Source organism: Argiope bruennichi, chromosome X2, assembly GCF_947563725.1.
Source record: "Argiope bruennichi chromosome X2, qqArgBrue1.1, whole genome shotgun sequence".
Classification (NCBI taxonomy): domain Eukaryota; kingdom Metazoa; phylum Arthropoda; class Arachnida; order Araneae; family Araneidae; genus Argiope; species Argiope bruennichi.
The window spans coordinates 134,340,353-134,363,878 of NC_079163.1; the positions used below are offsets into that span (position 1 = coordinate 134,340,353).

Below are 23,526 nucleotides of genomic sequence, written 5' to 3' on the forward strand. Positions count from 1 at the left end.
AAAATTAAACAAATCCTTTAAAATTCCAAATCTCCACGCTCTATCGTAAGCTTTTTCAATGTCAAAAAAGACAGACACCAAGTGGTTTCTCCGTACAAAGGTATTTCTTATATCTGTCTCCAAAGCTACAAGATTATCAATAGTGGAGCGTCGCTTTCGGAAACCACTTTGGAAAACGGATATAAATTCATTTTTCTCTAACACGTATATCAAGCTTGCATTCACCATTTTCTCAAGAAGTTTGCTCAGACAGCTAGTCAACGCAATAGGCCTGTAATTCATGGGGTTTTGAGGATCTTTATTAGGTTTTGCTATAGGGATTACAATCGCGTTATTCCACTGAATAGGGAAAACATGTTCCCTCCAGATTCTATTAAACATATACAGGATATTTAACAAAGCATCATGAGAAAGGTGTTTAAGCATAGCATACGTGATTCCATCCGGGCCAGGAGCTGTTTCTTTTGTATTTGATAAAGCATGCTGTAGCTCGAAAAGGGTAAAATCCGAATTATACGGTAGAAATTTGTTTGTATTAAAACGCAGAGTGGTTCGTTCCGATTTACGTTTAATTGAAAGAAAGTTCTCAGTATAATTGTTAGAATTGCATACGGATGCAAAAGTTTCAGCGAGAGTATTCGCCATTTCTTGGAAGCTAGTAATTTCTTTATTGTTTACTTTTAAACAAGAAAGAGGGACTTCAGGATATATCCCACAAGCTTTCTTTACTCTGATCCACATTTCTTTTGCCGAGGCAGAAGACTTAATACTCGATACGTAATTCACCCAACAATCTTTTTGACTACGTCTTCTGATTAGTCGTGCCTTACTTTTTGATTCATTATAAATTATGAGGTTTCTTGTTGTTGGTTTTCTCCTGAATTTATTCCATGCTCTTTTTTCTCTTTGCCTAGCTTTAGTGCATTCTTGGTTCCACCATGGCTTCCGGTATTTCGGAAAGCAGTTTCCAGATTTTGGAATAGCTGAATCTGCTGCTCCTATTAATGTGTTAGTAATTAAGTGAACTACTTCATTTATATCTTCAACCGTTACCATTGTTTTTGTAATATCTGCTAAAACAGAAAAAGCTTTTGAGAATAAATAACGGGAGGGTCGTTGCATTCGAGAGCTATTGGAGTAAATGGGCTCTAAGAAAATAGGAAAGTGGTCACTTTCAAAAAGATCATTTCCCACTCTAAAATTAAATTTCGGTGCCAAAAATGGTGTGCAAATAGCAAGATCTAATGAGTGAAATGTTTTATTTTGCTTATGAAAATATGTGGGTTCTCCATTATTTAAGAGGCAAAGAGAATGAGAGTCAATTAGTTCCTCAATTTGTTTCCCACGAGAATTAACATGCTCATTACCCCAGAGAGGGCTATGGCCATTAAAGTCTCCAACTAGGATTAGAGGGGGTGGAAGCTCATTTAATAAGGCATTAATGTCTCTTTGGTCTATAGGTGCATTCGGTGGTAAATAAATGCTACATACTGTGATCAGAGACGGAGCCATTATTCGGACTGCAACTGCCTGTAGATTCGTGTGTAGAGAAATAACAGACGATGGACAGTCATGAGAGACTAAGAGGGCAACACCCCCAGATGCTCGATCAGAATTAACGTCCTTTCGAATCAGGCTGTAACGCCGAATTTTTGCATTATCTGATGGCTTAAGAAAGGTTTCTTGGAGCGCAATGCAGACGGGATGAGTTTCATTGATGAGATCTTTAATACGAGATATTTTATTACGAAACCCGTGGCAATTCCAGGAAAACAGAGCTTCCATAAAATTCACTCTTTATCTGGAGGCTTTTTCTTTTTCTTAACACCCTCTGCAAGATTTTTCTTTAGTGAAGCGGAAGAATCCAACTCCATATCTGAAAATTCAGATGATGACGTATCGATTTTTAAAAAATCTTCAGCAACATGAGGCCTTGTTGCAAGTGATTTCAATTTCTTCCTGTTTTTCGCAATTTGTTTTTTTGAAACATCAGAAGTTCGTGGTGCTGACTTTTTAGGAGACAAATTTTTAGAGGTTACAGAAGTTTTTTGAAGCTGAACGCAAGTAGATGACATGTTAGTGGGCAGTACTGGATTAGTAATTGCGCAGTTACAGTGAGTAATATTTGCATCAGTTTGAGAACAGGATGTATTCTGAATAGATTTAACAGCAGATGAGTAGGAAACACCAACTTTTGGAGTTCTATCGTTCACCATTTTTCGCGCTTCTGGGAAAGTTATATTCTTTTTTATCTTAAGGGAAATTATTTCTTTTTCCAGGATCCATTTAGGGCAGGACTTGGAAAATGCAGCATGGGAGCCAGAACAGTTAACACATTTCGAAATATCGGATGTGCAAGCATTCATTTCATGCCCAGATTCTGCACATTTACCACAGATATTTTCATTATTTCGACAACTGGTTTGCGAATGCCCATACCTCTGGCATTTGAAACAGCGTAGAGGATTGGGGATGTAGGGTCGAATTTTGCAATTAATATAACCTCCTTTGATGGATTTTGGCAAAACCGGCGTTTGAAATGTTAGAACAACATGTTGCGTGGGAACAAGTCTGTCACCTCGTCGAATATTTATGCGACGAGCGGCACAGACATTTTGATCTCGTAGTTCTTCTAAAAATTCTGTTTCAGAAACTTTTATAAAATCGGGTTCAGAAAGGACACCACGTGATATATTCATCGTTTTATGGTAAGATGTTTCTACTGGGAAGGAACCCAGGGTTGTCATTTTACTGATCTGCAATGCTTGTTTTTCGGACACTTGTAATAGTAGATCACCAGAACGTAATTTTTTTATATTTTGTACCTCACCAATAACAGATAAAATAAGTTTATTAATGAGAAACGGAGAAATGGAATGAAAAGTGTTAGGTGTATGAATGACCATGTATCGAGTAGTAGATTTGGCTTCGACGACGTTAGATAAAGACCCCATATGACATTGATAAAGATTCAGGTCCGGCGGCATCGCCCACCACGGAGCCCAACAAGGGATGGTAGTTGCCGGCTCTGGAAACATTCCAACCTCGGCACTTGCCATAATGCTGACCAGAACCTATACGCTGGGAGTCACCCCCGGGGACAGTGACCACCCTTAACGCCAAGCCCAAGGAGTGACCCCTTCGCTTGATCCCTAGCAGACTAGTAACTCAGGTTGCTAGCTACCGGCCGATTGATACACCGGGGACCACAGTGCACCGCCCGTCTAATGGGTCGCCACGCACGGCAAACACGTGGGAGTATTTGCTGTCCATGAGAAGCAGGAAGCAAACAGAGCGGCGACAGCTTCTCATGGAGAGCTCCCTCGCCTACCCTCGAGGGAAAGAAAAAAAGGTGACAGTAGAAGGCGCAGAGGAGAGTAAACCCAAAGGGAGTAAAGATCCCTGGGTACCTCGGGATTGGGACACCCGTACTCACCTATAGTAGGTGAGCCCCTGAGGGGAATCAGAAGTGAATCTTTGCTCTCGCTTCCGATCTGATGTTGACATTCGGATACTAATTCCGGTGTTCTTATCATTTGATTGTCCCACCGGACTGGGATTCAGATAGATATGAGAAGAATCAGTAAGGTAGTTGATTCTCTCTTTTCTGGTAGTTGCGATGATGATGGTATTGTTCTGTGGTCCATAGCTGATGAATAATTATACTTTTGTGCGAGTGGTCGACATATGATCAGGTTGTAATAAGAGTTCTATTACTTAGAAAACAGTGCACATTGTTATTTTTCGCGTTAATTGAGTCATTCACTTCACTTGGATTGCTTAATGAGGCTTTTTTTTATAATTAGCATCAAATGTATTTCAAAAACTATAGGCAACTACAAATTATTCGCATTTAAAATTCGAAGATTCAATAAATCCGTTGCACAAAAAATAATTTATAGTTCAAGAATTTTAGAAAAATAAGCAAAGTATTAAAGTTTTTATTGTATTGTTTTTTAAAAAAGAAATTTAGAGCTAAGTGTTATTTTGCTGTTGATTCGTTATTGCTTAACTTTGTTTTATTACATTGTGACCGAAAAACAAAAATTTATTCCAAACGTTTCATATATAGCATATTTTTAGTATATGGACGCTAATTTATTTCAAAAAGATTGAAAATTATTGTTTTCTACTCATTAGTATAAGCAAATGATATTTTAAGAGCAAGGTATTATTTATTCTCTTAAATAATCTGTCACGGACTTTTCATTTACAAACACGGCAAGCAGATTAAAAATGGCTCCGCTGAACCTCGAACACGGTACGTTAGTATTAAAACAACAAATATTAAGTAGATGACAGAGTTGAATAATTTAAATAATTATTTTCTGAGTCGAGTTTCATTGAAAGTCCGGAGCTATTTGAAGTCGGACTTAGAATCGACGAAGCATTAATCGCACAACAAATATCGTTCCTTGAACATCCTCGAATGAATATCTCGTTCCATTTTAAATCGTAGTCTTAAACTGTGGAATATCAAAATCAATTCGAACATTTCAAGAGTTATAATATCGGGGAAATTAGCCTGAACTTGATGATAAAACAGCTCTATTAAAAATTGAATCCAGCGCTTTTACCACCCCTTCGTTTTAGAGTGCTGACCAAAATGTCTGTATCAATATTATTTCCGACTCCAAATTGTATGACGAACTAAAGGGACTAACTGTTTGATGTATCAACGGTATATAATTAAAATGAATGATGATACGTTTATGTGCAAATATCGTTCCTTGAACAATATTTGCACAAATATCGTTCCTTAAACATCCTCGAATGAATATCTCGTTCCATTTTAAATCGTAGTCTTAAACTGAGAAATATCAAAATCAATTCGAACATTTCAAGAGTTATAATATCGGGGAAATTAGCCTGAACTTTATGATAAATCAGCTCTATTAAAAATTGAATCCAGTGCTTTTACCACCCCTTCGTTTTAGAGTGCTGACCAAAATGTCTGTATCAATATTATTTCCGCCTCCAAATTGTATGACGAACTAAAGGGACTGACTGTTTGATGTATCAACGGTATATAATTAAAATGAATGATGATACGCTTATGTGCCCGTGCCGCAAATGATATAACAAATAATTCCTGAAATCAATTTGCAAGTTCAATCAATGGCTGTACGATATTTTCGATTTCCTTACTGTATATCGTTTCCTAACTCTCGGTGTACAGTACATTTAGATTCAGTAGCATTCGTTTTGAGAAATAATGGCTTTTTCTGTCCAAATTCTTTTCAGAACTGATCTGAGAACTTCTTTCCTGTATTTTATTCAAGACTATTTTTAAACATTTACCCATTAATATTTCACAATGAATGAATTTCTCCATGAATTCTTTTTAAAACTTTCCATGAATTCACGACGTAAAGTCATAATCTCATTGAGCTTTCGTGTTTCTCTCAGTCCTGATTAACCTAGTGGATGATTCGAATTTGGGGTCTAATGGATTCGAAATCCAGTTCACCAAAGATTTCCTGTACTGTACAACCAGAAAAATGTTCACATACGTATGCAGTTTGATTAATAAGACATGCATAGCATAGATATGTAGTAAAAAATATTGCTTTAATTATATTCTTTACACAATCTAGAAAATAAATTTTTAACACCTCATTGTGAAATAAAACTTTGAAACATGAATTCAATCCATCTTACTCAAGAATCTTTTCATATTACTCACAACTTTTTGATGGGATTTGCACATGGAGAACCAAGAAAATCCAAAATCTATCATTTGATTTTTTTTACCATTTTATAAATAAGGCATGGGGCAAAATTCTTTTGAAACAAACCAATATCTTCAACAAAGGTTTGCATAATTTCTCAACTGGCACTAAGTCGCCATGTTCTCCACATATAAAATAACCCCCAAACGATTGCTTTGAGGGTGCATAACTGCTTGATGTTTCACTGATAACTGATGATGTTCAGTGTTTCTTCTCACAAATGTTGATCAAAGAGTGCAAAATTGTGTTTGTCACTGATTGCCACCTTAAACCAAACTTGCGCAGTCCAGTATTGATATTTTCTGACTTAGTACAAAAGTTTCTCCTTCAATATTGATGTCCATAATTGTTTTTGGACTGGTGCTCTTCCTCGCCTCCTTAATTTAATAAGCCTTATTTGATTGTCAATGAATCATTGTACATATCAGTACCCATTCATTTTCTCTGGAGGTATGTACCTGTCTTGAGAGCATGCATTTTACTATTTGGTACAAGAAATTTGTCCGAGTATTGTCTCACTCCTTCGTTTTGGAGAAAGTATGCCAAACTTATTTTGCTGATTGATCTTCTGGAAAAACTAGATTTTTCAATTCTAGGTGCAATAGCAATATTTCTCACAGGCAAAATATTACAATTAAAAGTAAAACAATTCTAGTCCTATCGCTAAGATATACATTTTCTTTTTTTGAAAACATAAACGGCCATTTCTAACTGCAGCTGAAACGCATCCGCATGATCTTCGTGTGACGCTCACGTGGTCAAATAAACTTAAATTAGTGGAAATAAATTTCCCTTTGTAACAGGATTTAGTTGAAACCGATTGTAGGCAGGAAATTACGAATTTTAAGAAAAATTAAGTTTGACCCTGTTAATTTGCGCTGTACTCTATCATGAACATTAGTATTCGTAATTGTCGATCGCTGCTTGTATAGTGTAAGTTGGTTGGTTGGTTAGTTTGGGTTTTCTGGCACAAGGGCCATTCTTGGCCATACTGCGCCATGCTTATGGTAAGAAGTAGAGCTCTGTTGATGATTGGAACTTCGTATAAAATTAAGTATGCTTATGTGTAAACTAATATAAAATAGCTAAAACAGATTAAGACAAAATATGACATCTTTTTTTTTAAAAAATAATAATAAAAATGGAAATTGTTGAAGTTAAATATATGGTAAAAGGTGTATAGCAATTAAAAATTTAAAAATATTTGGATGATAATTCTCTCCTAGCAATTCTGGGAGAGTAGCATTTGATAGATGAAAAAAATGGTGACGTTGAGATTCAAAAGCTGGGCATTCAATCAAAATATGACAACTTTCAATTCGGTGTGACATCAGGAGCACACAGGTGCCCTTTCTCCGAAAAGCAGGTGTTTGTGGGTAATCCGAGTATGTCCGATACGTAGGCGAGACAATTTTACATCAGCCCTACGCATCTGTAAAATGGGCCATGTGTCAATAACAGGTTTAACAGAATGCAATTTATTATGTGTCTGCATATTCCATATCTCTTGCCACAGAGTAAAAATCTCATTGGTAATAGATTTCTTTACATCATTGTATGGTATTCTGTGATGTAAAAGAGAAGACGCAGTTTTTGCAGCATGATCCGCCTGCTCATTGCCAGCAATTCCCATATGACTGGGAATCCAGCAAAATAAAATATTAAAACCTCTATTTTGAAGAGTTTTCAGAAGTCCCAAGATTTCTACTACAACTGGATGTGTATGAAGATTAAATTGAGAGAGGATTTCCAGAGAACTCATGCTATCTGTATATATACAAAACTGTCTCTCAGGTGAGAATGATATATTCATCAGAGCATGAGAAATTGCCACTAATTCGGCTGACAAAACTGAAAAGGATGTATTGAGACGGAAACTGTTTATGTCGGAATCAAAAACAATTCCGCAACCAACATACTCGGCTGCCTTTGAACCGTCAGTGAAGACAGGCACAAAAGAAGGATACTGACTGCGATGAGCACAAAAAAATTTGTTGAAAAATCACTTGAGCAGTTGTATCTTTTATGAAACCACTAAAAGGATTTAAAAAGGAAAAATTGGGAATATCCCAAGGTGGAAAAGTTTGGAAATCAACAGTCTGGATTTCAGGAAACTGCAAATTCAAATTTTGAAGTATGCATTTCACTCTCTCAGAAAAGGGAAGAATGTTAGAAGGACGAGCATCATAAATTCTGCGGAGAGAAGCAGGAAGAGTTGCATTTTCCACAGGATGTTGTGGAAGAGACAGCGTTCGAAAATGATATTGCATGGAGAGTTTTTTCCTTCGTAGCTCCAAAGGCAACTGATGACAAATGACATAAAGACTCTCCACTGGCGATGTGCGGAAAGCTCCCGAACAAATCCGCAGAGCAGAGTGATGCACGGTATCTAGTCGACGCAGAACAGTAGATCTGGCTGAGCCATATACGAAACACCCGTAGTCAATCCGAGATAAAATGACAGCCTGGTATATACGAAGTAAGGAGGTACGATCGGCACCCCAGGAAGTGCGAGAAAGTACCTTGAGGATATTGAGTGATCTCTCACACTTCTTCCGAAGGTATAAAATATGCGGAAGGAAAGTGAGCTTTTTATCAAAATATACACCCAAAAACCGCACTTTATCAACAACTGGAATCAGGCTATTACGTATATAGATTGAAGGATCAGGGTGAAGGTTTCGTTTTCTGCAAAAATGCATACATTTACTCTTTTCGGCAGAAAGATTGTGTCCATTTTTCTTGCACCACTTGTTCAATTTATTAACTGCATTTTGCAGTTGAAGTTCAATTAAACGCATATCACTACCTTCACAAGAGATATGCAGATCGTCAACGTATAAATTTCCCTGCACAGATGGTGGCAAATGATTAAGTATGTCACTAAAATGGATGATAAAAAGCGTAACACTGAGGACGCTCCCTTGTGGAACACCCTCCTCTTCAATAAAATAATTGGAGTAAAAATTGCCGACACGAACTCGGAAAGTTCGAGAAGTTAAAAAATTTCGAATAAAAATTGGAAGATTTCCCCTAAAACCCAAGTTAAAAAGTTTCTGAAGAATTCCATATCGCCATGTACGGTCATACGCCTTTTCTATATCAAAGAAAATGGAGACAAGATGGTTTCTACGTACAAAAAAAGCATTGCGGATGTAGGTTTCCAGTTGGACGATATTATCAATTGGGGAGCGCTCCTTACGGAAACCACTCTGCAAGAGCGGAATACATGTCACTTTCTCCAATTCAAAAATTAAACGGGCGTTGACCATACGTTCAAGTGTCTTGCAGAGAACACTCGTGAAAGCGATAGGCCTGTAGTGCAGAGGATTTTCTGGGTCCTTTCTTGGTTTCAGAACGGGAATCACAAAAGCCTCTTGCCACTGATATGGGAAAGTCTGCTCTTTCCAGATTCTATTCAACAGATACAGGAGACTGGGGAGCGATGATACACTCAAGTGGCGAAGCATACTATAGGTTATTCCATCTGGACCGGGACTAGTATCATGAGCTTGAGACAATGCCCTTCTTAATTCGGTCATCTGGAAATCGCAATTGTACGGACGAAGCTTCCGAGCTTGGAAATTCAAAGTCATCTGTTCCGCGCGATTCTTAATTGCCACGAAATCAGGGCAATATGATTTCGCAGCGGAAACTAGTGCGAAAGTCTGTCCGAGAATATCAGCGATATCTAATGGAGAAGAATATGTTGCACTACCGGATTTCAGGATAGGAAATGAAAACTCCTGATAAACTCCATTTGCAGCTTTTACCTTATTCCATAGTTGTTTGCTTGGAGTGCGATATGTAATTGAGGAAATATATCTTATCCAGCACTCCCTCTGGCTACGTCGTCGAATACGACGAGCAACGGCTCTGGCTCGTTTAAATGCGACAAGGTTTTCCGTCGTCGGGTACCTTCTGAAGACGTTCCATAATTTCTTCTGCTGTTTGCGACTGTCGTGACATGCTTTATTCCACCAAGGGCTTCGAAATTTTCGTAAACCTGGTGAACTTTTAGGAATGGATTTATTAGCGGCGTTAATCAAGACATCAATGATATTTTGCACCGTTTCCGAAATGTCTGTGGTACTGACCATTGCCTGGGTAATATCTGCCAATTTTGTATATACGGACCAGTCTGCTTGCTCGAAAAGGAAATGTTGTGGAGGACGAGTTCCACTATTTCTATCGACTTGGGAAATAATTAAAGGGAAATGATCACTACCATAAAGATCATCTCCGACTTTAAATTTCAGTAATGGCAATAACTCAGGAGAGCAAATGGCCAGATCGATGCTATGAAATGTACGTGTTGGCTCGTGGAAGTATGTTTTTTCTCCGTTATTTAGTAGGCAGAGACAGTTATTAGCAATAAATTGCTCAATCTGTCTCCCTCGAGAGTTCGTATTTTCTGAGCCCCAGAAGGTGCTATGTGCATTGAAATCGCCTATTAATAAATATGGTTTAAGAAGCTGGTCTACTATTTTGTTAAGTTCTTGTTGACTTATGACATCATGTGGTGGCAAGTAGATGCAGCAGACTGTAACCAGTGTTCGAGTATGAATTTGCACAGCCACAGCCTGCAAGGAAGTGTGTAATGGGAGAGGTGTGCTCGGATACAGATTTGATGTTAGAATACAGACTCCTCTCAAACTACGAGATCCAGAGTCTGCATCTTTCCGAAAGCAATTATAGCCACGCAGTTTTAACGGCATATTTGGCTTCAAGAAAGTTTCTTGGAAGCCAAAGCAAAAGGGATGAAATGTGTTGATAATTGACTTGATGTCTTGTAGTTTCGTTCTAAGACCACGACAGCTCCAAGAAAGGAAGGTACCCATTAAGAAAGCGGTTTTGAAGAAGAAGCTTTAGAAGCATTTGTTTGAGTTGCTTCATATTCGCAACTCATCTCCAAATCATCCTCATCACCAGAAGGGTGTAATTTGATATCAGGGCTATTTGGCATGCCAAATATGGACGTTAAGTCCTTATGGACATTACCTTGCGTCGCAACACCGAAAGCGACGGAATTTTTTAATGTTGACTTTTTTAATTTTGTAGTAACATCTTGTAATGAATGGCCGCGTTTTGCAAGATTCAGTGTCAGTGATTTCTGAGCTTTTTTCTTTGATTTCTTTTTTAAAACTGTTGGAGTTTCAGGGGTACTAATGATGGAATTTTCGGTATCTGAATAAGAGGCTTTACTTGGCGGCTTGGTTTTAATGGTGTTTTTAACACAGTTTGTGCAAGAGCAGTTTGCACAAAATGTCCTTTGTCCAACAGAAGCATATGTTTTGTCAGGAGTAGGATTTTGAGCTATAACCCTCCGCCTAGCTTCAGGGTAAGATAAACTTTCTTTGATTTTTAGACTTATTATCTTTTTTTCAAGTTGCCAACGTGAGCAGGATCGAGAGTACGACATGTGATCGCCACCGCAGTTCACGCACTTTTCTGTTGCGGCACACTGCTGGCTATCGTGACCTTTTTCTGCGCATCGGGCACAAGTGAGTGTCCCGCGGCAGTTTGCCTTTGAATGGCCAAAACGCTGGCAGTTGAAGCATCTGAGGGGGTTAGGGATGTACGGTCTTACTGGTAATTTGATGTAGCCTGCATAGATATGTTCGGGTAGTTTTGGAGATTTAAAGGTTAGGATATGGTGTTTAGTGTCAATAATTTCTCCATCACGCCTGATGGTAATTCGGCGGACATGCACAACTCCTTGCGATTTTAATTCATCTGTAATATAGTCGATAGAGAGATTCAGAATTTCTCCGCAGGTGATAACACCTTTAGAGGTATTTAATGATGCATGGGGGCTGACACTAATTGGGATCGTTGCAAGTGCTTTCAATTTTTGTATATTCTGGGCTTGCTTTCGAGAATTGACCTCTACTAACAAGTCACCAGATCGCATCTTTTTAATTGATGTTACTTCACCAACAGTTGCGGTGATGGCCTTCTGCACTAAGAATGGCGATACCGTTTCAAATGTTTCATTTTTTTTCTGATAGACGCTTAACTATAAAAAAAACTATCAAAATGATGGTCATAATTTGAAGTAATTGGTACAATGCGACACCCACTGAAGGGACCACGTTTGGAGGAGCCCATACGATATGATAAGTGATTCGGGTCCGACGGCACCGCCCACCACGGAGCCCAACAAGGGAAGGCAGCCACCGGCTCTGGATATTTCCAACCTCGGTACTTACCCTAGTGCTAATCAGTACCTATACGCTGGGAGTTACCCCCGGGGACAGTGACCACCCTTAACGCCAAGCCCAAGGAGTAACCCCTTCGCTTGATCCCTAGCAGACTAGCCACTAAGGTGACTACCTACCAGCCGATTGATGCACAGGGGACCACAGTACACCACCCGTCTTTCAAATGGGTCGCCACGCACGGCAAACACGTGGGGTTTTGGCTGTCCATGAGAAGCATGAAGCAAACAGAGCGGCGACAGCTTCTCATGGAGAGCTCCCTCGCTTGCCGTCGAGGGAAGGAAAAATTTAAGCAGATAGCAGAAGTCGTAGGGGAGTGGAAAAATAAAGGGAGTATAGATCCCTGGGTGCCTCGGGATTGGGACACCCGTAAGAAGCCTAAAGAAGGTGAGCCCCTGAGGGGGCTTGTATAGTGTAGGAGTATGGTGAGATTGTCCTTTCTTAGGTGTCACTCACCGTAGCTTAGTGATAAATTTGCGACGATATAATACAAATTCACCGCATTCTATCGTGAACGCAAGTCTGGTGCTTTATTCAAAATCGACGTCTGATATGGCATGGAAATTCCTGGCTCATCTAGGTTTCAACGCCTCAGAATTACGAAGTCAGTCCCAAAAAAGGTATTGTTTCTCGAATATCCTGAATTGTTTTTCATAGCTATATTTCGTTTTATGACAAAGTAATGCTATGTTTATCGCTTATGCAGTCAACATAACATCAGTCGTCATTAACTTGGTAAATGATTCATTACTTTGAAACTGGAATATAACTGGTTCAACTTCGAATACCAACAAAAATCCACCATGCACATAGTTTTAGAATATTATTCATTACGGTCATATGTTAACCGCCTGGTGTTACTTGAATGTTCTGAGAGGCGTCGCAGTCCAGCTGTCGTCCTCGTTATCTAATCAAAGCTCAAAATTAATAAATCAATGTAAATAAAATTAAAAGTTATTTTTCGAGAGTACAGTGAATATCTTTTATAGTTTTCTTTCATTTTACTGCACGCATCATATTATAATGAATTCTTATATTTCTCTCGAACCGAAATGGCGTATTCTTGGTTTTATAATCAGTTTTATGGGTTCGAAATCCAATTTTCCTAAAGATCCATCGCAATAAAGTGTTCCCAAGCTAGAACTTCGTGGAAACTTCGAAAGAAGTTACCATCTCAGATACCCTTTTCATCATCTGTTCACGGGTCAAAATTATGAGGCAATCCTAAAATAATACTCATGTGTCTTAAAAATGATACCTTAACGTAATTAATTCTTTGCAGTCACAGCTTTTTCACGATTCCAGTCGTAAGTATTCCAGTCAAAATATCTAGGAAACCAGTGTCATCTTATATAATGCTAATGTAGCATGCTTCAGAGATACATAGTTATGTTTCGAGGAAAAAAAAAACTGTATTTCAATTTAATTATACATTTTCACACATTAAAATTTTTGAAACATAAAGCTCTAAAATGAGAGAAATTGAAAGTAGCGATGACGAAACTAATTTTGAAAATTGTAAAGGTTGCTGAGAAAATATTTCTACTAGTGATTCTGAAATTTCCCGCGAGAGGGAAAATGAGAATAGCAGAAACTGAACACGATAGCCAAAGGTGATATTTAGCTATTGGAAATCATTTCCTTGTGTTCAGCATTTACATTTGATAGCATTTGGCTAAAAAAAATAATCATTTTAATAAAAATTCTTATATATACTTATATATTCAAAATTTTCACAGAATATTTTCTTCGTATAATTTTTATTACTATTCTTAAAGGCTTGTTGTTGTTGTTGTTGTTAATTCCGTTTTTATGGCACAAGGGCCACACATGGCCATGCTGCGCCAAAACATGTGGTTAGAGCTGTGAATAAAAGGTAAAATTTTAAATATCATAATTGAAAAATGTTCTTAAAAGCATAAAGTCCAGAATAAAAGAATCGGAACAAATATAAAAGCTAAAAAATTTCAAATGTGAGGGTAAAAACCAATGGTCTTCAAATATTTAAAAATGTTACAATGGGGACGTTCTCCCACCAAGTCACAAATATGTGGTGACGATGCACCAAAAAAAAGTAATCGATGGTGATTAAAAGAGTAACATTCGGTTAAAATATGGATGACCGTATAATGAACATTGCATGATGTGCATAAAGGACATCTTTCACCCAACAAAAGATGTCTATGAGTGAATCGGGTGTGGCCGATGCGGAGTCGAGTCAATTTGACATCGAGATCACGCACCGGGACAATTGGCCATGGTTTTATGTTGGGTTTTATATTATGCAATTTATTTGAGATTTGAGAATCCCAAAATGTTTGCCATTGCATGCGTATGTACGAGATATAACTCTTCTTTATATCACAATAAGGAATTGGCCGCCGCAATAAAGTGGATGCTGCCTTTGCCGCATTATCAGCAATTTCATTTCCAATTATACCGACGTGACCAGGAATCCAACAAAATAAAATCTGAATATTCCTGGAATTCAGTGTTCGTAATAGATGAAGTATATCCCAAACCAAAGGATGCTTAGAATTTTGAGGTTGGTTGAGAGAAACAAGAGCGCTCATACTGTCTGAGTATAAACAAAATTTACGATCATGTAAACTTGAAACTTTCTCAAGCGCGAGTAAAATCGCCGTTAGCTCAGCTGTGAAAACTGAACACGAGTTTCGCAAGCGGCAACTAAATGTTTCTTGAGAAAGGACAACCGAGCAGCCAACATGACCAGTTGTTTTTGAACCATCTGTAAAGATGGGAATGAATGCAGAAAATTTATCACGATGATTTAAATACAGCTTTTGGAAAACAACTGGAGCTGTATTCGCTTTATTATATTGTGAAAAAGGATTATGGAGGGAGATGTCTGGAATATCCCATGGTGGAAATGATATAGAGTCTAACTTACAGATTTGTACATCCGAAATTTGAAAATCAGCAAGCATTCTTTTAGTCCTTTCATAGAAAGGAAGAATGTTAGAAGGACGAGCCGTATATAATCTTGACAGTCCAATAGGCATAGTTATATGGCATATAGGATGATTTGAATAACTCTGAAGACGAAAAAAATATTGAGCGCTTAACTGTTTTTGGCGCAAATTCAATGGCATTTGGTTACAAACTACATACAAACTATGTACCGGTGATGTGCGGAAAGCACCAGAACAGATCCGTAAGGCAGAATGATGTATCGTGTTCAAATGTCGTAAGACATTAGAGCGAGCAGTTCCATACACTTCGCATCCATAATCAATACGGGAGAGTATAACAGATTGATAAATGCGAAGTAAAGATGTCCTGTCTGCTCCCCATGATGTTGTTGAGAGGACTTTCAAAATATTGAGGGATTTCTCACACCTCTTTCTCAAATGAAGAACATGAGGAAGGAAGGTGAGTTTTCGATCAAAAATAATCCCCAAAAAATTTACCTCCTGAACTACTGGAATATTAACATCCCGTATATGTATTACAGGATCAGGATGGAGTCCCCGTTTTCGACAAAAATGTACACAACGGCTCTTTTCAGGGGAGATCGTATGCCCATTTCTGTCACACCAAGCAGTAAGTTTGTTGATAGCTCTCTGAAGTTGCCGTTCTATTAAAGCCATATTAGATCCCTGACAGGAGATCTGCAGATCATCCACGTATAACGTTCCATAAACGGATGATGGTAAAACATGAAGGATTTGACTCAAATGGAGAATAAAAAGGGTGACACTTAAAACACTTCCCTGTGGGACACCCTCATTTTGAATAAAAGCATCGGAAAAAGTATTACCAATACGAACACGAAAAACACGAGTGTTTAAAAAATTCTGTATAAAATTTGGTAGGTTACCCCTAAAGCCGCAGTCAAATAAAACCCGAAGGATTCCGTATCGCCAAGTACGATCATATGCTTTCTGTATATCTAAAAATACAGAAACAAGGTGGTTTCTGTTTACAAACGCGTTACGTATTTGCGACTCAAGATACACAATATTATCAAGAGTAGATCGTCCACGACGAAACCCACTTTGGAATGGCGGGATGCATCCATTTTTCTCCAATTCATGAAGAAGGCGCGCATTAATCATGCGCTCAAGGGTTTTGCAAAGGCAACTTGTCAAAGCGATTGGTCTGTAATTTAATGGGTCTTTGGGATCTTTCCCTGCTTTTAAGATGGGAACTACAGTAGCTTCTCGCCACTGGGTTGGAAATAAATTTCCACTCCAAATTCTATTATATAGATAAAGTAGGTGTGTAAGAGATGTTTCATCCAGATGCCGAAGCATACTGTACGTAATTCCATCAGGACCTGGACTAGTATCTCGAGTTTTGGAAAGAGCACTTTTTAATTCATTCATCCGGAATTCGCAGTTATATGGCAGATTCTTTCGGGTCCTGAACTGCAAAATGAATTTCTCAGCTTGTTTCTTTTTTGAAAGAAAGACTGGATTATAAGAACTGTTGCTAGAAACGCCTGCAAAAGTTTCACCAATGGCATTAGCTATGTCAAAAGGCGAAGAGAATGTAGACATTTCTGTATTCAAAACAGGAAAATCGAATTCTTTATAAATGCCATTAGCGGCTTTGACCTTTTTCCATAACTGCGCACTAGATATAGTGGATGTTATTGAAGATACATATTTTATCCAGGATTCTCTCTGGCTGTAACGCCGGATACGACGAGCGTTTGCCCTTGCTTTCTTAAATGCTATTAAATTTTCCGTAGTTGGATACCTGCGGAAAATTCCCCACAACTTTCTTTGTTTTTTATAAGCGTCGCGACAAGCCTCATTCCACCATGGCTTGCAAAATTTTCGTGGAATAGGACATCGTTTAGGTATGGTTGCATCAGCTGCTCCTATAATACAGTTAATTACATTTTGTACAGCATCAGTAATGCTGCTAGAAGTGATCATAGATTCAGTTAACACTGCATTCCTAGTGAATTCAACCCAGTCAGCATGTTGAAAAGCGTACGCTTGTGGAGAATTCATCAAAATGTTACTTTCTGAATGGGATACAATCAAGGGGAAATGATCACTGTTGTAAAGATCACTTGCAATTTCAAAATTCAAAAAGGGAAGGAGTGGTGGAGAACAAATAGCCAGATCAAGGGAATGAAACGTAAGTGTGGGCCCGTGAAAGTACGTCTTCTCGTCATTGTTTAGTAGACAGAGACAGTTATCAGAAATGAGTTGTTCAATCTGTCTTCCACGCGAGTTTGTACTCTCAGAACCCCACAAATTACTGTGCCCATTGAAATCACCTAATAATATGAAAGGTGCCGGTAATTGTTCTATCAACATATCAAGATCCTTTTGAGGAATAACATCATTTGGTGGTAGATAAATGCAGCAGACAGTCATCAAGGTTCGAACATGAACCTGCACTGCTACAGCCTGCAAGGATGTGTGAAGAGAAAGGGTGCAACTAGGGTAGAGATTAGATGTCAGTATACAAACTCCACCTGAATTTGCAGCTCCAATGGTTGGTTGTTCGGGTTTTTTGGCGCAAGAGCCATGTTTGGCTATGCTGCGCCAAGCAGATGGTAATAAAACAAAATAATTTATATAAACACACATGTTAAGATATAAAAGCCAAATGTGTCAAAAAATGGGAAAAATGAAAGTGCAGAAATATATAAGGTTATGTCATTTATAAATGAAATACTGATTCGCAAAACGAACGTTACAATGAATTGTCGAATGTGAACAGAAGTTAAAAATGCTAAATACAACTATAAAAACCAATGGTTTTTAAAAATTTAAAAACGTTTGGGTGGAATTTCTCACCCACCAAGTCTTGTAAAGTTAATGACGATGATTTAAAAAAGTGTAAACGAAAGGAATTAAAAGATGCGCACTCGATTAAAATATGTTTAATGGTAAAATCTACACGACATGTGGAGCACTTTGGTGTTGCCTGGCCAAAAAGGAGATGTTTGTGTGTAAAACGAGCATGTCCTATACGGAGGCGAGTCAATTTGACATCAACCTCTCGTATAGGATGGACAGGCCACAAACTAATTGTCGGTTTAATTGAATGTAATTTGTTGTGGATCTGCAGATCCCATGATTGCTGCCAGTTAGTAAAGAGCGAACTAGTGAAGGAACTTTTGGCATCAGAATAGACAAGTGAATGTGTTAGAAAAGTTGATGCAGCTTTAGCAGCAAAATCTGCCCTTTCATTGCCGTAAATACCTACATGCCCCGGAACCCAGCAAAAAATGACTTTAAATCCTTTATTTCGTAGGATTGTTAATGTAAATAAAATTTGGACTGCAACTGGGTGCATCTGAATCTGATAGTTAGAAAGTGTTTCTAAAGCACTCATACTGTCAGTATAAATGATGAAATTACGCTGAGTAGAAGAGGAAATTTCTTGTAGAGCACAGAAAATTGCTACTAACTCAGCCGTAAATACAGAGCTACTGTTGTGCAGACGATAGCTCAGTGTATCAGATGGAGTTATAATTGCACAACCAACATGTCCATCTGATTTCGAGCCATCCGTAAAAACTGGTGTAAAAGAAGAATACTGACAGCGATGATGATAAAACAATTTTTGGAAAATAACAGGATTATTTGAAGATTTATCGAATCCCAAAAAAGGGTTCAGAAAAGAAAATTGCGGGATATCCCAAGGGGGAAAGGAATAAAAGTCAAATGACTTAATGGCAATACTATAAAGGTCCGAACCATGTAGGAAACTTTTGACTCTTTCCCAAAAAGGGAGAATATGAGAAGGTCGCGACTCATAAATCCTTCGAAGAGAAACAGGAAGTACCGTGCGACAAATAGGATGATTTGGGATAGATTTTGTACGGAAATAAAATAATGTAGACAATTTCTGACGCCGCAAATGAAGTGGCAACTGGTGGCAAATAACATATAAGCTCTCTACTGGAGAAGTTCGAAATGCTCCGGAGCATATCCGTAGAGCAGTGTGGTGAATGGTATCTAATCGCCGTAAAACCGTAGGACGTGCGGAGCCATACACCATGCAACCATAATCTATTCGGGAAAGGATGAGTGCTTGGTAGATACGGAGCAGGGAGGTTCGATCAGCACCCCATGATGTTTTGGAGAGCACCCTCAATATATTTAATATTTTCTCGCACTTCTTCCGCAGGTGTAAAATATGCGGAAGGAAAGTCAACTTGCGATCGAAAATCACTCCCAAAAACCGTATTTCATTCACTACAGGGATTGGTACATTTCCAATGTCAATAATTGGATCTGAGTGGATGTTTCTCTTTCGGCAGAAGTGCACACGTCGGCTCTTCTCCGGCGAGATACTGTGACCGTTGTTATTACACCAAGATACTATTTTGTTAACGGCATTTTGTAATTGTCGCTCTATAAGATTCATATTGCTTCCTTGGCATGAGATCTGCAGATCATCAACGTAGAGACTCGCTTGTATGGATGAAGGCAAATGAGTTAAAATCCGGCTAAGATGGACAATAAAAAGGGTAACACTGAGGACACTTCCTTGTGGAACCCCCTCAGATTGAATAAAATTATTTGAATAAAAGTTCCCAACACGAACTCTGAAGGTCCGATGTGATAAAAAGTTCTGTAAAAATACGGGAAGATTTCCCCTAAAGCCAAAGTTAAATAAAGTAGAGAGTATGCCAAAGCGCCAAGCACGGTCATACGCTTTTTCGATATCGAAAAAAATGGATACTAGATGGTTTCTTCTGACAAATGCGTTGCGTATCTGCGTTTCCAGCAATACAAGGTTATCGAAAGTAGATCTACCTCGACGGAAACCACTTTGCAACGGGGAGATGCATCCTTGTTTATCCAGTTCATACACAAGGCGAGCATTGACCATGCGCTCAAAAGTTTTGCAAACACAGCTCGTTAGAGCAATTGGTCGGTAGTTCAGAGGATTAGAAGATTCCTTGCCTGGTTTTAAGATTGGGATCACAATAGCGTCCCGCCATTGTGAAGGGTATTTTTGTTCTATCCATATTCTATTAAATAATTGTAACAGATTTGAAAGAGAAGTTGCATTCAGATGGCGGAGCATATTGTATGTTATTCCATCAGGCCCAGGACTGGTATCATGGGCATGAGATAATGCTTTTTTTAGCTCAAATATCCGAAACTCACAATTATATGGAGAAGTATTTCGGTCATTAAAACGTAAAGGCAACCGTTCCGCGCGATTCTTAATTCTCAGAAAATCGGGGTTATATGAATCAATTGCTGAAACTTGTGCAAATGATTGACCGAGAATGTTGGCTACGTCTAATGGGGCAGAATACTTCACATTCCCTCTGTTTAAAACAGGAATGGAAGAGTTATTATATATACCATTAGCAGCCTTTACTTTTCTCCACAGAACTTTGCTGGATATAGAAGATGTGATAGAGGATATGAATTTTATCCAGGATTCCCTCTGACTACGACGACGTATGCGGCGAGCTAGTGCTTTGGCTTTTTTAAAAGCAATAAGGTTCTCTGTGGTAGGATACCTTCGAAATAAGTTCCATAACTTTTTCTGTTGTTTGTGGCTGTCGCGACAAGCTTCATCCCACCACGGTCTGCGAAAAATTCTTACGCGTGATGGACTTTTCGGAATAGTGGAAGTTGCGGCACCAATTATAACGTCAGTGACATTCTGTATAGCTTCAGAAATGTCTGTGATATTGGTCATAGTCTCGGTGATATCTGCTAATCGCGAAAAAGACTCCCAGTCTGCCCGCTGGAATAGAAAACGCGGAGGACAATAAGTCGCACCGCCGCTATCAGCATGGGAGACAATAATAGGAAAGTGGTCGCTATTATGTAATTCGTTGCTAACATTAAAGTTTAGCAACGGCAGAAGTTCGGGTGAGCAGATGGCCAAATCAAGAGTATGGAAGCTTCGTGTGGGCTCGTGAAAGTATGTTTTCTCTTCGTTGTTAAGTAAACAGAGACAGTTATTGGCAATAAACTGCTCAATCTGTCTCCCACGAGAGTTTGTACTATTTGAACCCCACAAAGTATTATGTCCGTTAAAATCACCGAATATCAAAAAAGGCGGATGAAGCTGGTCCACTAAATTGTCAAGTTCTTGCTGACGGATGACATCATGAGGCGGTAAGTAAATGCAACAGACTGTGACTAATGTTCGTACGTGAACTTGTACAGCCACAGCCTGCAGAGAGGTATGCAAATTTAGTTGTGAGCTCGGATATAGATTTGAAGTGAAGATACAGACACCTCCAGAACTATGAGATCCTGTGTCTGTATCTTTCCGAATACAATTATAACCTCGCAATTTAATTGGGATGCTTGGTGTCAAAAAGGTCTCTTGAACACCAATGCAAACAGGATGATATTTGTTTAAAATGGATTTTATGTCAGGAAGTTTGGACCGGAGGCCGCGACAATTCCATGAGAGGAAGGTACCCATTAAGAGTCTGTTTTTGAAGGAGAGTGTGTGGAAACATTTGCTGGAGTTGCTTGATCTTCGCAACTCATGTCAAGTTCCGATTCATCCTCAGATGGGTGCAATTTAATATCGGGGTTATTGGATATGCCACCAAATATGGACGTCAAGTCCTTGTGGGCAACACCCTGCGTCGCTAACCCCAATGCGACGGAATTCTTCAAGGTCGATTTCTTTAATTTCATAGGAATATCTTTTCCTGAAAGGCCGCGTTTCGCAAGATTTAACGTCAGTGAAGTTTGAGATTTTGACTTTGATTTCCGTTTTGGTTTAGGTGGTGCAGGAGTTTCATGAATACTGTTCATAGATTGTTCTGTATCAGAATCTGTTATTTTTTCCGCGGTTTTTGTTTTTGTTGTAAGTGCTACACATTTTTGACAGGAACAATTTTTGCAAAATGTTTTTTGTACTATTGAAGCATAACTGATGCCAGGGGTTGGAGTCTGAGCTTTAATTCTACGCCTGGCCTCCGGAAACGATAAATTTTCTTTTATTTTAAGTGCTGTAACTTCTTTTTCTAATTTCCAGCGTTGGCAAATGCGAGAATAGGATGGATGATCCCCATTGCAGTTGACGCATTTTTCTTTTGAGTCACACTGCTGACTGTCGTGACCCTTTTCTGCACAACGGGCACAGGTTAGTGACCCGCGGCAATTTGCCTTTGAGTGGCCAAAGCGCTGGCATTGAAAGCATCTGAGTGGGTTAGGAATGTAAGGCCTCACTGGTAGTTTTATGTATCCTGCGTAAGCAAATTCAGGTAAGTTTGGAGTCTTAAACGATAAAATATGATGCTTCGTTTCAAGACGTTGTCCATCACGCCAAATTGTGATACGGCGGACGTCTACAACTCCTTGCGATTTCATTTCATGTATAATTTCCTCAACAGGGATATTTAGCAGCTCACCGCAGGTAATAACACCTTTAGACATATTTAAAGAAGTATGAGGTTTTACAGAAATAGATATTGTAGCCAAAGCCTTTAATTTTTGCATCTGCTGGGCTTGCTTTCGAGAATTAACCTCTACTAACAAGTCACCAGAGCGCATCTTTTTGATTGAAGTAACTTCACCGACAGTTGCTGTAATGGCTTTTTGGACCAGAAATGGCGACACTGTTTGAAATGTTTCATTCGATTCCGATTTACGTGTCACGACGAAAAACCTATCAAAATAGTTAGTTGTATTTTGTACTGGAACAATACGACGCCCACTGAAGGGACCCTTTTTGGGAGGAGCCATGCGATATGGTGAATGATTCAGGCCCGACGGCACCGCCCACCACGGAGCCCAACAAGGGAAGGCAGCCACCGGCTCTGGCCATTCCCAGCCTCGGCACTTACCTTGGTGCTAGCCGGAACCTATACGCTCGGAGTTACCCCCGGGGACAGTGACCACCCTTAACGCCAAGCCCAAGGAGTAACCCCTTTGCTTGATCCCTAGCAGACTAGCCACTCAGGTGACTAGGTACCAGCCGATTGATACACCGGGGACCACAGTGCACCACCCGTCTTTCAAATGGGTCGCCACGCACGGCCAACACGTGGGACATTTGCTGTCCATGAGAAGCAAGAAGCAAACAGAGCGGCGACAGCTTCTCATGGAGAGCTCCCTCGCTTGCCGTCGAGGGAAGGAAAGACATAGCAGACAGCAGAAGGCGGAGAGGAGAGCGAACTGAAAGGGAGTAAAGATCCCTGGGAACCTCGGGATTGGGACACCCGTACTCACCTATAGTAGGCGAGCCCCTGAGGGGTTGCAGCTCCAATATCACTATCCTTCCTTACTGAGTTATATCCTCGCAATTTTAAATAAGTATTTGGTTTCAAGAAAGTTTCTTGAAGTGCAATACAAATAGGGTGTGTCGCATTGATAAGAGCTTTAAGATCTGCAAGTTTCGACCTGATGCCGCGACAATTCCAAGAGAGGAAAGAAACCATTAAACGGCTTTAGGGGGGAACTTTATTAATGACAGTATGTGGAGTTGCTTGCTGATCGCAACTCATTTGGATATCTTCTTCATCCTCTGAAGGATGGATTTTTAATAGCTCTGTACTTGTCGATGGATTACCAAACAAAGATGGTAAATCCTTGGTAGCGAGACCAGCTTTTCCCAGTTCTAGAGCAATTGATCTTTTTGATTTC

General features: G+C 39.2%; 1 protein-coding gene across 1 annotated transcript; it reads right to left on the reverse strand.

The window, feature by feature from the left end:
- Nucleotides 1–1,790: 1,790 nt before the first annotated feature.
- Nucleotides 1,791–3,059, reverse strand: LOC129959899 (uncharacterized). Its single transcript, XM_056072796.1, has one exon. It carries the CDS (start codon nt 3,057–3,059, stop codon nt 1,791–1,793), a length of 1,269 nt encoding a protein of 422 aa, XP_055928771.1.
- Between the last annotated feature and the right edge of the window lie 20,467 nt (nt 3,060–23,526).